This window comes from Pithys albifrons, chromosome 10, assembly GCF_047495875.1.
Source record: "Pithys albifrons albifrons isolate INPA30051 chromosome 10, PitAlb_v1, whole genome shotgun sequence".
Classification (NCBI taxonomy): domain Eukaryota; kingdom Metazoa; phylum Chordata; class Aves; order Passeriformes; family Thamnophilidae; genus Pithys; species Pithys albifrons.
This window is the reverse complement of record NC_092467.1, coordinates 7,955,905-7,971,698: the sequence shown is the minus strand read 5'-3', so window position 1 is coordinate 7,971,698 and position 15,794 is coordinate 7,955,905. Positions and strand designations below refer to the sequence as shown.

General features: G+C 52.1%; 1 protein-coding gene across 1 annotated transcript in view; it reads left to right on the top strand.

Annotated features, from left to right (window-relative positions):
* The window catches only part of LMX1A (LIM homeobox transcription factor 1 alpha), a 43,061-nt gene extending 27,604 nt beyond the window's left edge, over window positions 1-15,457 (top strand). The window contains exons 4-9 of the mRNA XM_071565104.1: window positions 9,144-9,376; window positions 14,135-14,304; window positions 14,461-14,538; window positions 14,650-14,719; window positions 14,855-15,025; window positions 15,235-15,457. Of these exons, the coding sequence (XP_071421205.1) occupies window positions 9,144-9,376; window positions 14,135-14,304; window positions 14,461-14,538; window positions 14,650-14,719; window positions 14,855-15,025; window positions 15,235-15,395 (883 nt within the window). The 3' untranslated portion in view covers window positions 15,396-15,457. The remainder of the gene's footprint in view (window positions 1-9,143; window positions 9,377-14,134; window positions 14,305-14,460; window positions 14,539-14,649; window positions 14,720-14,854; window positions 15,026-15,234) is intronic.
* Window positions 15,458-15,794: the final 337 nt, after the last annotated feature.

Below are 15,794 nucleotides of genomic sequence, written 5' to 3'. Positions count from 1 at the left end.
CACACAGATGATATTTATGCAAAACCCCGCTTGAGAGTGAGCTGGGGTGCAGGGAAATAAAAGATAAGGCAAGAAATAACCCAGCCGGGAGAACGATATCTCCCTGCTGGCAGCGCCCGGTGTGCTCCCGTGGATCTCTGTTTGCCGAGCTGGTCCGGAGCAGCTGTCTCTGTGTCCGACTCTGTTTAGCTTTTATACAGCCGAGCGGTTTTTACAGCCGCTGGAGCGCCGGGAAGCTCGACAGGATATTGGCCACCCCCTAATGAGAATTTGCCGTGTTGGCACATCGGCACGAACACCCTGTGAATTTTAAACGCCTGGGAAACGGCAGCTCCTGCAGCCCCATCCCTGAGAGCTTGGAGAGTCCTTGGGGGGAACGTGGGGATTCTGTTTAATAAGGGAAAACACAAGCCTTGATTGTAGCCTAGGAGACTGGAGAGCAGCCGGGAGCCCCAGCGCCGGTGGCACGGCTGGACCTGATGCACATCCACCCGCAGTGCCCTGGATGGGGATGCTCCAGGACATCCTCCCAAAGGCCAGAGGAGCCCATGCTACCCCGGGCAGCAGGGATATGGGGGGTCCTAAGGGTGAGGTTGGACTCGTGGAACCATGCTGGTGTTGAAGTCAAGCCCCTGGATTTGCCTGCTCCCTTTCTGAACCTGCTGGTACGAGGTGGAGGTGAATTTATAGCATCATGAGGAAGATGGGGCTGGAAGGAACTGGGAAGTCCCAAGTCCTTTCTCTGCTTATAGTAGGGCTGACTTGGATGCTGGATCAGGTGGCTCAGGGCTGGGACTAGTAAAGTACTGGCTGTGCCCAAGGAAGGAGATTTTTCTGTTTGATCTGAACACTCTTCTTTCCTGTCTTTTTTTTTTTTTTGTAAATGTTCTTTTGAAAATACGAATGGAAAATAGAAAGACTTTTCTGTCACAGGAGGCTTAAAAAATACCAGAAACAAATACAATGATTTGAAAGAGAGGGTACCTTAAGCTGGAGCAGAACAAAAACAGCTCCTTCCCCCACAGTGGTACAGCACGTTAAAAAACCAGTATGTGTATTAAAATCCCCAAGGAGGCAGAAAAGCCAGCCCTCAGGAGATTTTAGCCAAGATATCCATTTCTTGGAAAACAAAAATATTAGTTTTCAAGATCATCACATTTTTATCCACAAAATGAATTATGTGAACAGCATTTCCTTCTCTCCTGGTTTTTCCTGCCCCGCTTACAAAACCAGCCAAATCGAGGTGGTGGCGGCAGCAATGGCACATCCTCTTGCTCCTGGTGACTTTGCTTTTCCATCATTTGCCTCTCCATTAATCTCAGTACAAACAAAGGCTCTGAAGAGACAAGCTGAAAAGCTCCTGGGGGTACGTTTAAATCAGTCCTTTCTAATAATGTCTGTCGACCTCTCTGTGGAAGCGCTGCTCCCCAAGGAAAGGACACGGAGCTGCGGCAGCGTGCTGAAATATGGTGGGGTGTAATTAATTCTGACCTCTGGCTCCCGCTCACTCACTCTCAATATTAAATTTGACTAGTGATATTGTGGTTTTTCAATTATCCTTGTTTTCTTGGGGGCAGGGGGGCGAGGGGAGTCGCTGCTCAGAATTCAGCTTGGTGGGAGATGCATCGCTTGGATGCAAAACTGCTGTGCTGGGGGCTGGATGGGATCGATCCTTGGTTTGTCTTCATTGGGAGGGCATTTGGGCTTGGATGTGGTGTTGTGTGTGCCTCTCTCTCTCCTACCTGTGTGCCTCTTGCCTCCAAAACCAGGTGCTCAGTTGTTGCTGGGATGAGGCCAGCTCCCTACCTGATGCTACAGACTGTTATTACAAGTAGGGGACCACAAAAAGAATCAGCCTGTAGGGAAGTGGGGAGGAATATCAGCATTTTCTTCTTGTTCTTCTAACTTTGCTCAAGAGGTTGCTTTCTAGCTGCTCCTGCAATCCACAGTGCATTTTTATCAGGCTTCTGGAGGGGACACAGAGCCATCAGCTGCAACAGGACTTTGCTGGTGACAGTCTGACTAAAGTATGTCCTTGATCAGAAATGAAGCAACTCAAAGCAGCCTTAGAAGCTGTGTACTTGCTCGACCTTTTACTTTGATGTGGAGAAGGCTTGAAAGTTGCTGGTGTGTTTTAGCAGTGGCAGTTTGCTGGAAAGGCTTCCTTTGTCTGTTTACTTAACCCTATCATTCTAGCAATGCCCCTGAGTGTCACAGTGTGGTCTCTGGAGGGTCCCAGAGGTGTTAAGTGACCACTTTTGGACTTCGTCCAGGAGGCAGGGATGAAGGTGTCCTTTCTTGGGAAAGCTTGGATGGTTCATGTGTAGCAGAAGGAGGATTTAAAACCCCCTCTGCTCTGCTGTCTCCCTTTCCTGGCTGCCACTATTTCCCCACCATGTCCCTCATCACCAGTTGTCCTCTGCCATGGCACCAGGCCCCAGAGGGTTTATGTGACCTGCTTAGGTACTTACATCATGGCTGGAGCTTGTTTAGGGATGTTTCTGCAGAATACTAGGCATGGACCCCTCAGTTTAACCCCTTCAAAGCCTCAGGAGTCCCTGGATAGTGCTGTCCCCCTCCTCCATGCCTCATCCATCCCCAACACTGCCTCTGGCTTTGAAAGCAAGCTCTGCTTGTTGGCATCCTCTGCCATGATGGGCCCTCTAAGGAGGTGTGCAGGGTTGGGACGTGCAGCAGAATGGGATGCTGGATGAGGTAGAACCACTGGGTTTGGACCACAAGATAACTGGGTTAGGTGGAGAAAGGGCTTCACCTCCCTTCCTTGCTTTCCTGGCCTCTCATAGACAGCCACCACCCAGCTGCTCAGGGGTGATGTTGCAAGAGGCCAAGGCTTTGCTTTTCAGACTCCCTGTTCCCAGTTGTCAGCAGCAGCTTGGCTGGACCCCGGGCACAACTTGCACCCTGGGGCCATGGAGTCGAGCTCACATCAGCCCCTGGGATGAAATAAGCCCATTTCAGCCTGGTTGCCATGTCCCCTCAGAGTGTCGGAAGACGCATTCAGGCAGCAGGAATGAGAAGGGCTTGAGCCGGGGGGGAGGGAGAAGGGAAATTAAAGGAGGAAAAAAAAAAAAGGAAAACGCCACTTGCTGCAAAGCGAGTGAATTCTCCAATAAACTCGAATCTGCTGAGAATACATTTTACAAACATGCAGCAAAGTTGGCTGCTTTTGTTTGGGCGTTTGTTAAGCATTAACTAAAGAATGCCATGGTCCAGCCTGCTCGGTGTGAAACCTAATTCTCCCCCTTTCTGGAGCCATGGCATGGAGTGCTCAATTTTTTTCTCTCTGTAGGACTGCAGCCTTCTGGTACTCCAGCCAAAAAACACTCATATTTTAGCAAGCTTAGCCCCGGCCCCGTTGCCAGGCAGTAAAGCGAACACTTGTCCGCCTCAGAGTGGGGGGGAGGGAGCCAGGAGACTGGGAAGGGTCAGCAGAAGAGCCCCGGGCAAAACATCTCTCCTCTGTCCCACTGGAGAGCTCTCCGAGGGCTTTGAGTGTGTGGTGAGGGCAGCAAGGGCAGCTGTGAGTGCTTTCCTCCCTCAGTTTAGGAGTCCAGATCCCTGAAGGTCCCCAGGATCACTGGTGTTGAGTTGCCCTCTGAATCATGCTCCCCATCCCCAGGATGTGCCAGCCTGCTCTCCATAGCACTGAGGTGGACTCAGCCCCTTCTGAGTTGCTCCCATGGCCTCGGCACCCCTCCTGCCAGGGCCAAGCATCCACATGGTCCCCCATGGCTGCTGCTGGGGGTTGCCCTCACTGGCACCACATGTGGGGGTACATCCGTCCTCCTTCCTGCTTGCCCACAGCCCCATTCCCTGTGCTTCACGCTTTTGCCTCACAGGGGCCAGAGTGGGGACAGGGTGATGTGAGTCCAGCAGCAGCAGGACAGTGGCTCTTTCCCAAGCCATGGGTGTGAGGTTGACAGCAACTGGCATTTTTCCACTGCCAGCCTGTTGAGGACCCAGCACTGCTGCCCCCCCCTTCCAATGAGTGACAGTGAGTGAGAAGGTGACCAAGTGCCAAGACAACTCAATCCGGTGTCTTCACTTCCCGTGGAGCGCTGAAGCTCAGGATTTGCTCAGGCTCCTCGGCTGCAGCGAGAGCAGGAGATGAGTTGGTCAGGTCTCTGCACAGAAGTATTGGAAAACCCAGCATCCCTGTGGATCTGCTGTGGGCAGCCCTGGCAGGGAGGCGAGCAGGGCAGCTGCTTTGTAGGGGCCAGTGCCAATGGTGCCTGTTCCAGTGGGAGCCTGTGGGGGTCCCAAAAGGGCTGCCCCTATCCCTCTCATCACATCCCTAGACAGGCTGGTGCAGGCAGGGAGGAAAGCATCGCACCTCCCAGCAGAGCTGCTTCACCTTCCCCGCTGCTTGAGCCAACCCTGTGCGCAGCGATTGAGGTTTGTCTATCAGTATTTAATATCGGCGTCCCTGACCCGCCGCCCCCTCCCCGGGGAGGCTCCGTTTGTATGCGGCGCACGCAGACAGACAGCAGCCGGGAAGCGCCCGTCAATCACGGCCCCTTTCAGCCTGTCACCTCAAAATAAAGGCAGAAAGAGGGGGTGGTGGCTCCAGTGGGAAACTGGGGCTGCCCACACCGCACCCCCTCCATTGGTGCGTTGGGAAGGGACACGGGACACCCCGGAGGTGGCTTCGGCCACACTTCGACATTTCTAGGTTTCAGTGGTGCTCTGTGGATGCCAAACCCCAAAGGAGAGGTCTGGGATGCTTTCTTGAGGAATAGGAAAGGTGTGGAGAAGTGGGACTGTGTCTTGGGGAAGGGAGGATATCTGTAACACCATCAGAAATGTTGCACTTTTGGAAATACCCAAATATTTTGCTTCAGGATTTTCTTGAAAGCCGCCACCAGAACCTTTCCGTTTCAAAACAGCAGATGGTCATTTCAGAAGGGCCCTAAACTTAAAAAAGGCAGATGAATCAATACAGGAACTTTTTAAGAACAAACACAAAAGGCTGTGTATTGTGATAAAAAGGGCTCACATCACCATTTTTTTGTTCCAATTCCTCCTAAGCTGAGTGGGTTTTTTTCATTTACAAACATTTGCTGTCATCACTTCGATGAGGCATTTAGTGAGCTGCCAGTGGCAGGCTGGGACTCCACTGAGCATCCCTGTGCTGAGCAGGTCTCCCTGTCTGGTGCCTTGGCCTGTGCCTGCCAGCTTCCCACCTGGCTAAACAAATGCACCACTGCCAGCCAGGCCTGTTTTAGCTTTGGAACCCCAGGCTATGGAGGGGACAAAACCCTGTATTGAGAACTAAAGCTGGCAGCACCCCAAGGATGGCAGAAGTGAAGGTGCTCCCACTGCAATTCAGGGGGTGGTAATTTGTCCTTGGTTTAAAACCTGTTGAAATCCATGGGCAGAGCTTGTCATTCTTCTCTTTTGTGCAACCTCCTTCAGGAAAATAAAACTTCACAGTCCCTTTAGCAGCTGCAGAAAGGCACAAAGAGATAGAGAGGGTAGAAAAGATGGCATTTGCACTGTGGCCTGCTTGCAGTGGAAGGGAGATGGGCATAGAGCTGAGGATCTCAGAGATGGAGGAAGGCATCTCTGGATCCAGTCTGGTGTATCTTGCTCAGGCTAAAATGTTAAATTAATTGTTAGATCTGGTGCTGGAGAAAATTTTCCTTCAGCCTCATCTCAGGTTGACCAAGAGTGTTTCAGCTGAGTTATCCATGCAGGGGTTATCCATGCTGGAGTTATCCTGTATGGAGTTGTTACTGTATGGAGGAATCCATGCATGAGGTTATACATTTGTGGCGTTGTCTGTGCAGGGGGTTATCCGTGCATGCTGTTACCCCCCAGTCCCAGGGCTCAAGAGACCAGTGAGTCCCTGTGCTCCCTCTATCACTGACTTTGGCTGTGTTTTTTCTGCCTGTCACATTTTAGCACCTAAGGTCTCAGTTTATTGTGTGTTTATAAGGAGGTTTTTATGGTTTCATACTGTGGAAGAGGTTTTGTGGGGATTTCTCTGCCTCTCATGTTGCCCAGGGATGGGGAAGTCCTGCATTGGGCAGGGAAAGACTGGTCTGACTGGCATCCCTCAGTGAGAGCTGCTGAGGACTCGGCAGCTGGGAAATGAAATCATTCATTCAGCAACCTCAGAATGGCTTTATGTACCTAATATTAGGCAGCCATTTACCTAAAACTCACACCTTCCTGCTTTGCAACATGCAACATCCATCACTGTGTTGGTGCTGCTGTGCCTGACTGACAGAGGTGTGTGACTCTCTAATAAGTGCTCTGGAAACAAATTTTGGGCACATTCATTTATGAAGATTAGATGGCAGTAATGTAAAAGCTTATCAATATTTTATTACAGAGAGCAGTTAGTAATCCCAACAGGTAGGGCTTAAGCGTCATTTAAATAAGATGAGAATGTGTTACCAGATGAATACAAATCGCCTCCACTTTGACATAAAAGAGATGTAATTAAAGATGAAGTGGCTATAGAAATATTAGCACAAGCCATTTTTTCTTGGGACTGGAATAGAAAAAAATGACCCTTCAGAAGGGATGCTTTCAAGGGAATATACATCCTCTCCTCCCACAGCAGTCACAGGGATGTTGGAAATACACACATCTAAGAGACAGGCAGTTGTATGTAAACATGGCAAATGAAAGCTGAATGTAGAAAAATAAAAGATACTAATGGCAATATCTGGAGTTATAAACTCCCTAATCTCCACCTTTTCTTTGATGATTTTCTGCTTTCTGTGGGGACAATAGTGTTTTATAAAAGCTTTGAAATACCCCTTTCCTACTTCTATGAGGATCCTACAATTTGTTAAGCATGCCCAGGATTTGCGTGGTATGGGGAGAACGATGCACCACATCCTTGTGCTTCCCAACACTGTTTGGGGAAGACCTGGGAGGGAGCAGGCATAGCCCATGTGCCAGCACGAAGTGTCCATGAGAGAACCTGAAGGTGGGAGGAGGAAAGTGCCAGTTAAATGTGGTACATTTGTGAGCCCCATTCCTAACCCCAGACACACAGCCCTAAAGGCTGTTGGGCACTGCTGGAGGGGTGGCAGTGCGCCCTGACACTCTGCCAGCTGTGTGCACATCTGGTGGGCAGCTGTTTGCCTCCAGAGCTTGGTGCTCACCACCTGTGGTGTGGGATACCGGGGGGTGATGCCCTGTGTCTGACCCTGCCCCCTGGCATGAGGAGACAGGCATGACCCTCTGCTCCTGTGCATATCTGCCCTCTTTACACCAATGGGATGCATTGCCTGGGCTTGCTGACTCCATGCAGGCAAGGCCTGATTCCTGGTGAGACGGGCACAGGTGTGACCAGCTGCTGCCAGCTCTGCCGGGCTCGCTGCCGGTGCAGCGGAGCCTCCTGTCCCTCTTCATCAGTTTATACAGCTCTTTATCAGATGTTGGACAAGGAAGGCAGTGAAATGAAAGGCACTACCCCTTTGCTGTGGGGAGGTGTTGTCCTGCAGCTTCTCTGGTGTTACACCTGCCTTTGCCTTGGGACCTACCCTGGGGACACGAAGAGTTGGATGTGCCTTGCTCTGCTTCCATCTCCTTGTTTCGTTCATCACAAAATCTTTTTCAAAGGGTCCCCATTTTCTGATGGTTTTCCTGCAAGGCTTTTGCTTGCATCTGGTCATTTCCTTGTAGGAATGGGACTGATTCAGCACATTTCCTATGTGTATCAGACAAAAAAGAGAAAGGATTGAAAGCCAACTGGTGGCTGCAGGGCTGCCTGTCCCTTCCCAGCCAGCCCCAGCCCCCTGGCTCTGCACATCTCCCCCAGGGATGAGAGAGAACATGGCATGGGCACCATGGAAGAGAGAGCTGTCTAGGGCCAGGGGAAGACTGGGTGTGGTGCTCCCTCTGTCAGTCTCTGGGGCATCCCCAGGCTGGGACTCGGGCAGTGTTCGGAGATAACCTCTGCAGGATGTGTGCTGACTTTTGACTTCTCTTTCTGGGACAAAGTCATCAAGACAGGGGACTAATAATGTCCAGTTCCCACAGATATTTAAAACAAAAATGGGTAAACAGTGGGTTTTTTTCTTTATGGGGTCCAAGCCAAGAACTCAAATATTTAGGGGTGGTAAAGAGGTTCTGGTTTGATACCTTCAAACATCTTTATTGGGGAGAACATCCCATTCACTTATAATATTCAGTCCAGGGTTAATTCCAGGTGCCTCCAGGTCCTCTCCACCCAACAGTGATGCTGCCACCTCTTTTCTTCTTGCCTCAGTTTCCCCAGCTGCAAATCATTGATCATTTTCAGTAAGAACATTTAAAATTAGAGAAAGAAAAGCTCTGTTTCAATGTAAAGTGTTATTGCTGTTATTATTATTGACTTTTAAGTCTAAAGCCAGTGTGTTGAAACCTGGGAACAGTTTAATTAGGTATGCCTCAAATGCTGTCACATCAATGTCAAGAAACAAGCTGAGCTTTTTCTTTTCCTTTTGACACATCAAGTCTTCAGTCTGTCACCAGCCTTAACCCCAAACTTGCTGCCATGGAGACTTTTTATGATGTATTAGACATTCCTGATGTGTTTGCAAGCAGGAATGGGGCTGTTCTAGTGACGCAGGCTTGAGGGGTGGGGTAGTTTGTGGGTGCCTGACCACGCAGATGGTTTCTGCAGATGAATGAGCTCACTGGTTCCATTGACATCTTCAGCATTTCCTTAGGTCTAGGCATGAGTTGGAAGCAGGTGGACATGTAGAGTTGAAGTGATAAAACTCATATGAGTGTGTTCTGTCCTGTGTCTTGTGGTGGTGGTAGCTGGGCTGTTGGGTTTGGCACCTGTTTGTTTGGCACCTGGAGCATCTGGATGTTGGGTCTTCATCATTTGACTGCATTCATGGTAAGCATCTGGCAACAGGCCAACCAAAACTGCTGAGGTTGACCCAAAGGCATTATCCCCTCTTGGCACAGGGCAGGTGTGCAGCACATGCCATGTCACTGAGGGGTTCCAGCACCATTGTGCCCAGCTCCTCAGCACAATCCAAACACCAAAGGGGTGTCACAGTGACCCTGTGCCAATGCCCATCTCCCTACCATGGGTGCCCCATCCCTTGTCCCCAGCAGCTCCCGTGTGCAGCTCGGTGTCACAGTGGGATCTCCTCTTGCTCCCACAGGCTGTTTGCAGTGAAGTGTGCGGGGTGCCTGGAGGCCATTGCGCCCAGCGAGCTGGTGATGCGCGCCCAGAAGAGCGTCTACCACCTGCGCTGCTTCTGCTGCTGCGTCTGCGAGCGGCGCCTGCAGAAGGGCGACGAGTTTGTGCTGAAGGAGGGGCAGCTCCTCTGTAAGGGCGACTACGAGAAGGAGCGGGAGCTGCTGAGCTTGGTGAGCCCGGCTCTGTCGGATTCTGGTAAGGGGCCACCCGCACCCGGCATCTCCCTGGCTGGTACCACTCCAAGGCCCCTGTGAGCGTGGGAGGGTCTGGAGGTGAGGTTTGGGCTCACTGCCCTGAACTTCAGCCTTTTGGTCTGAAGGGGAAAGCTCTGTAAGCACTGTTGGCACTTGTGAATGCTCCAACCAGAGTCCCTCCCACCTCAGTGGCAAGGGCTTGAGCAGGGACCTTGTCAGTGGAGGGGCTGCATGGATAGAGGACGCTCTGTGCACCATCCCATCTCAGCAGGCACATTTCTGTAAGGGTTTGTGCTCCTCGTCTGTGCAGGGCACCACCCTGAGGAGGGTACAGCCTCCCCCATTGTGGGAGGGTAGCTGGTTGAAATGACATCTCCCACCTTCTCACCTGGGAAAATGGAAGAGCTGCCTCTGGTATAAATGCACTCTAACTGAGAGATTTCATACTAAAAAAATCATAGTCCCAAGCATTCCACTGTCTTCCTTGGGCTAAATCTGCGAGGTGAGCTGCTTCTGCTGTGTACTCACCCTTTCTAATAACAATGGGAAACTGAGGCACAGAACTAAAATGGGAGCTGGCAGCAGAGAAACAGCAAATTTTGTGTCCCCAGCAGCTTCCCAAGCAGTGATAGCCAGAACCAGCCTGCTGGCCCAGCATGCTGACACTGTGGGGACACTGCAAAGCCACAGGGAACTGCAGAAGAGGTGGCACTGCAGCTGGAGTTGGGCAGGGGGCTGATATCCTGCTCTAGCCAAGGTGACACAGCTGGGTTACGTAGCCCAGAACATCAGATCAACATTAGAATATGTATCCACAGTCAATGCAAATCAATCTGAATGTTTCCCAGGAAGACAAATTTAGTAAGAAAGCCCAGCACTGGGGACCAGGGGGTGGAAATGATCTGCTAGCAGAAATGCTTGTGTTAACGCTGTCCCCACATAGCACTGCTCCTTGCCAGGGTGGCAAACCTCACACCTGGGTCTCTCAGTTCCTCTTAAAAACCCACACTGGGGAAAACTGTGCATTGCAGAGGGAAGGATTTGCCTTTAGAATGGCATGCTCTGGAAAGGGCTGCCAGCAACTGGCAGGGGGCTGTCTTTTCCCTGCTAAAGCAAAGCACTGGAATTTAAAAAGCAGAAACCAAGATTAGGAGTATAGTGTTAAGGTGCAAAGCATGGACACAACAAAACCTGGTGCTCTCTGCCAGGCACTGGAATTCTATAGCTGGGAGAAGATGTGTGAAGGGATAGGGGTGGTTTTAGTAGATCTGGAGCAAGAATTGTCCAAAGCCCACATTTCTCTCCAATGTCATGCTCCTCTGCAGGGAGAGCCTGGCTGCCTTGCAGCACTGCCTGTGTAGATTCTGTCCAAGCTCTGCAACCCTGCTCGCTCAGGAGAAAAAAATCCTTCCCCCAAATAACGGTGATGATATTTAAAAAATAGAGTGAAGCCATGGGAGGAGGTGGCTGGGGGGAGCTGGTGAGTGATGGTCCAGTGCTGGAGTAGCTCAAGAGGCAGGAGTGCAGGCGGATCTGGCACGCTGGTGCTGACTCTTGCCTTAGCCCTGGGAAAGTCCTTAACTGATTGAAGAATTATTATTTTTATCTCTGGGATGTGCAAACTTTTTCAGTTAAAATAGGAACCAATGAGGAGATGTCATGCAGGAAAGTAAGTAAATTGGCCACAATGGTTTGGGTTTCTTCCTAGTAGGGGAAAAGGGCAGTTTGGGAAAGGTTGGGGAGCTTTTCCTCCCCAGCGACTCATCGGCCTGTGGTCCAGCCCTACTTCCAGGGGCTCAGGCCAAAGCAAGAGCTTCAACTTAGCAAAAACCTCCAGGGGAAATACTTATTTCAGTAGAAACTCCAGCTGAGACCTGAGGGATGTGAAGGGCCAGTGTGGGAGTCAAAAGGGCACAGCAATCCCTTGGCTGGTCAGAAATCCAACCCGAAACCCCTGACATCCCCTGGCTGCCTCTGACTGGGGGGTCCTGGCCCTTCCCGTTTCCCTGCAGACCCCATAGCTTAGCCCCACCACCATCCCTGCCTGCTTTTGGTGGCTACCAGCAGTTTGTCCCAGAATGTTGCATGGCTCTGGGGACAGTGGCACAGTGGGGCCTGTCCAGGTCCACATCCCATGGGAATGGTCAGTGTGGTGTCACTTCTCCCTCTCCTGCTGCCTCCACCCTGGGGACCCCATTGCCAAGCTGGGGGATGCAGAGGGGTGTCCCCACTCCAGTCCCAGTCCTGGATGCCCTTCCCCAGCAGTGTGTGATGTGCTTGTTCAGCCTCTTCCCTGTCCCCCCTCAGTGCTTTGAAGCCCCCCACCCTCCCTTCCCCCCCGGCTGCTGCGCACCGAGGGCCACTTTATGAGAAAGCACAGATAAAAAGCGAGCCATATGTTGTCTGTAATCTCCCAAACCCTTGCTTCAATTACTGCCTCCCCCGAGCCTCTGCCGCCCAGCCTAAGTAAACAAGCCCCTCTGAAAGAGGACCCTGCTTTCCAATTAAAAGCGTCCTAACGTTTCTCCTCTCCCTAAATCCTCCTGAGCGAGGAATGTCCTGGCCCCGGCGGCGGGATGTGGGCTCGACGGGTCGGACCGAGGGCACACCGCACAATATCCATCGCCCCAGCCCCTTCCCAGGTGACGTCAGGGGCAGCCCCAGACAGTCATTAATTTCTCCCCCCTCCTCAGTGGGGAAAGGCTTGAAAGGGAGAGTTAATTAAAAGTAATATCCCACCAAATCCGGCTTCACTTTTCCTTCTTTCCCTTTGACATTGGGAGGGATTTAGGGAGCAGGTGTTGGTGGGGGGAGGGCTCAGAGGGGCTGCTCTGAGAGTGTTTTCCCCCTTGGTGTGGGTTTTTAGCATCAATGCACTTGATGGAGTCCATGAGCCTGTGGCTTCACCATGTTGGGCTCTGCCCCTCCCAGACTGGAGGGGAGTGGGGTGCTCACCTCGTGCTAGGGTGCCAGTGGGTTCAGACACCATTTGACATTCCTCATGTTATTTTTAAAAATATCTACCTTTCCATAAAAATTAGATGCCTTCAGGTTTCAGGAAGGCTGGCAGCTCAGCGGAGCAGAGACCCTGCTTGTGCTGGCACTGAGAAGGAGGCAGCAGCAGCTGCGGCTCAGTCCCGTTAGCCATCAGAGACTCCACACCCTGGGCCTCCCCAGTGCTGGGGCTCTCAGATCCACTGCAGTGCTACTTCTCTGGTGTTGAGATACGCAAGAAAACAGAAGTTTTTCTTTCCTGTTGCTGTGAGCATGCCATGGATGTGTCATGAGTGAGCAGTGTGCTGGAGCAGCAGCAAGGCTCTGGTTCCTGGGGCCCAGCACTGAGGTCCCATCTGTCTGGGGACTGCCAGCATGAAGAGCTCTCCCTGTCCCATCCATACCAGTCCTCACCACAGGGAAGGTCTCTATATTGGCTGGTGAGCCCAGGAGAGAGCCCAGTGGTATAGAGGGAAGAGATAACTGAGAGCATCCTTTCTGCTCCACGGGGATCATTGCCACCCCTCACCCTGGGGATGTTCTCCCATCTTTCCTCATTCCCAACTGGGCTGCTATTGGATTTACATTTTCCTGATGTATGACCCATGATTAGCTCTTGCCATGGGGTTTGACCTGACCTGTTTTCACCCTGAATTACTCTGAGCCAGGCTCACACTCCCTGGTGCACTCCCATCTCCCAGAGCCATAGCAGCCGTGGGATGGACTTCGTCCAAGCACAGCCTTGCAACCTGCATCTGTATCAAACCAGCACCTCAGCTCCATTATCAATTCCCAAATGAATAGTGCGGGAACTTTCTGGAAAAGGTGTAAGTGATTTATAGCTAATAACAGGGAAGGACCTGTGCTATCAAACCTGCATTCAGCCTTCCCACCCCAGCTAACAAGCGAGGTCATCAGCACTGTGGTGATGCAGTAAATGAGGAGGGCTGGGAAGAGGTAGGGCAGTGCTGTCTGCTTTCCCAGAGCAGCTCCTTCTGACAGCTCAGTGGCCCTAAGTGGTGGAGAGAATCAGGGACATAACACCTTGGTGCTTGGGAATGCAGTGGAGCAGCACATCACAGAGAGTACCCCTGGGCTGAAGCCTGAAGGAGATTTAAAACTACACAAAAAGGCGGAAATACAGGCCAGAATATGCTCCTTAAATGTGTGATTAAAGGTCTGTGCTCTAAATGGAGGCCTCCACAGTGGAGCAGAGCAGGAGGTGTTTGTGAGGGGTTCTTCTCTAACACATTGCCCTCTCTGAGAATGCCTGCCCATGCAGCACCCTGACCTGTGCTGTCCAGGCAGAGGGACCCCATGTCTTGTCACAAGCTGGGCTGCAGGACGGCCCCAGGGGCACAGCGGTCCTCAATGTCTTCTGTCTCCTCATAGATGTGACTCGTGTGTCTCTGTCCAGATGTGTCCCCAGCTGTGGCCTGGCTGAAAATTTCTGTGGAGCAGTCAGAGATTTGGGTCTGATAGAGGGAAAATCAGCTGTCCAGGTTTCCACATTGCAGCTGCTCAGACTGTTGGGGTAAAGAAGAACCCACTGGTTAAGTAACCACAAACTACAAGTGACAGCAGCTCTCTCGTCTCTGAGCTGCCATGAGGAAGCCAATCCTAAGCCTCAGCGTTTCATACACATTCACAAGAAGATCCCCACCAACACCAGCTTGTTTTAAATCTTCCAGATTATTTTGGACATGCTGGAAGTGGTTTGTGTGGCTCATTGTCTGTAAAGGACCTGTTTTTTTTCCCCCTTTAGGCAAAAGTGATGATGAGGACAGCATCTGCAAACTGGGCCAAGCCTCAGGGAAGGGCACGGAGGATGGGAAGGATCACAAACGGCCCAAGCGGCCCCGGACAATCCTGACAACGCAGCAGCGGAGGGCATTCAAGGCATCATTTGAGGTCTCCTCCAAGCCCTGCAGGAAGGTATGGGGAGAAAGGGCCCATGCCCAGTCACCTCCAGCCGTTGTGGATGCCCTGGATGCTGGGCAAGGACTTGCCCCGACTGCTGCTCTGTCCCCTTCTAAAGTCCCCCTGAAATGCTGGGTGGGCTGAGGCACCGCTGTCATTCTTCTCTCCCAGGTGCGGGAGACGCTGGCAGCAGAGACAGGGCTGAGTGTCCGCGTGGTGCAGGTCTGGTTCCAGAACCAGCGAGCAAAGGTGGGTGCAAGGGGTAACCCCCCACCAGTGGCTGTTGCTGGGGCTCCTTCCCTCCTGGCTTTGTCCAGGGGATGATTTCATTCCCTTTTTTTCCCCTTCTTCCTTGCCCAGATGAAGAAGCTTGCTAGGAGGCAGCAGCAGCAGCAGCAGGATCAGCAAAACACACAGCGCCTGAGCTCAGGTACCTTCCTCACACCCAGCTCTCCCCACTCTTGGGGTCTCCCTATTTTCCAGCAATCTCCAGGCTTCTCAGTGTTGCTGGGCCACCCAAAAAGCAGCATCCTGACTGTGCTGGTGACTCGGTCTTATCTTCCAGCGCAGACAAACGGCAGCAGCAGCACAGGGCTGGAGGGGATGCTGAACCCCTATACCACTCTGCCCCCACCCCAGCAGCTGCTGGGCATGGAGCAAAGTGTCTACGGCTCCGACCCTTTCCGGCAAGGGCTCACCCCACCGCAAATGCCTGGAGACCACATGCATCCATACGGTAGGGCTCCAGGGTTTACCTCTTGCCTTCTCTGCTTCACAGAGATGCTGAGCTGTGGTGGGGACAGGTGTAGAGGGCTGCAGTGGTTTCTTGTGGTTCCTCACCCCTAAATACCTCACACTGCAAAACCTGGGGGTACTGGGCACTGTCCAAGTGCCAGAGGAGAAAGCAGGCTCTGAAGCACTTCTGCTCCTTCCCTGCTTCCCAAGGTGCCGAGCCCCTCTTCCACGACTTGGATAGCGATGATACCTCACTGAGCAACCTGGGTGACTGCTTCCTTGCTACGACGGACACGGGGCCGCTCCAGGCACGAGTGGGAAACCCCATCGACCACCTCTACTCCATGCAGAACTCCTACTTCACCTCCTGAGCGCAGCGTGGTCCCTGGCACGGGGCAGTTGCCGCCACTGCGCTGCCCCAGGAGGGGCTGCAGGGCCCTCGGGGTTGGGAGGGAGGGAGAAGCAACACTGCTGGGATGCTGTCAAATATGTTGTAGCTTGGGATTCCCAAGGAGCGAGTTAAGTTATGGGTTGCATAGTTTCATGTTTCTCTTAGGAGCCTAGGATTAGGGACAGGAGTGGTTTTTGCAGCTGGCTGGTGGATTTTCAAATTTCAAATGGGGAAACGAATTTCTCATTTTGCAAGGGGGAGGGGGATTCTTCCATAGGAGCATCCCAGTGATGTATCCCCTCTGTACCACCTTTGGAAAGAGCGAACTGCTGATCTTCATGGAGACAGCCTGCAGCATCAGCCAGGCTTTGAAATTTGA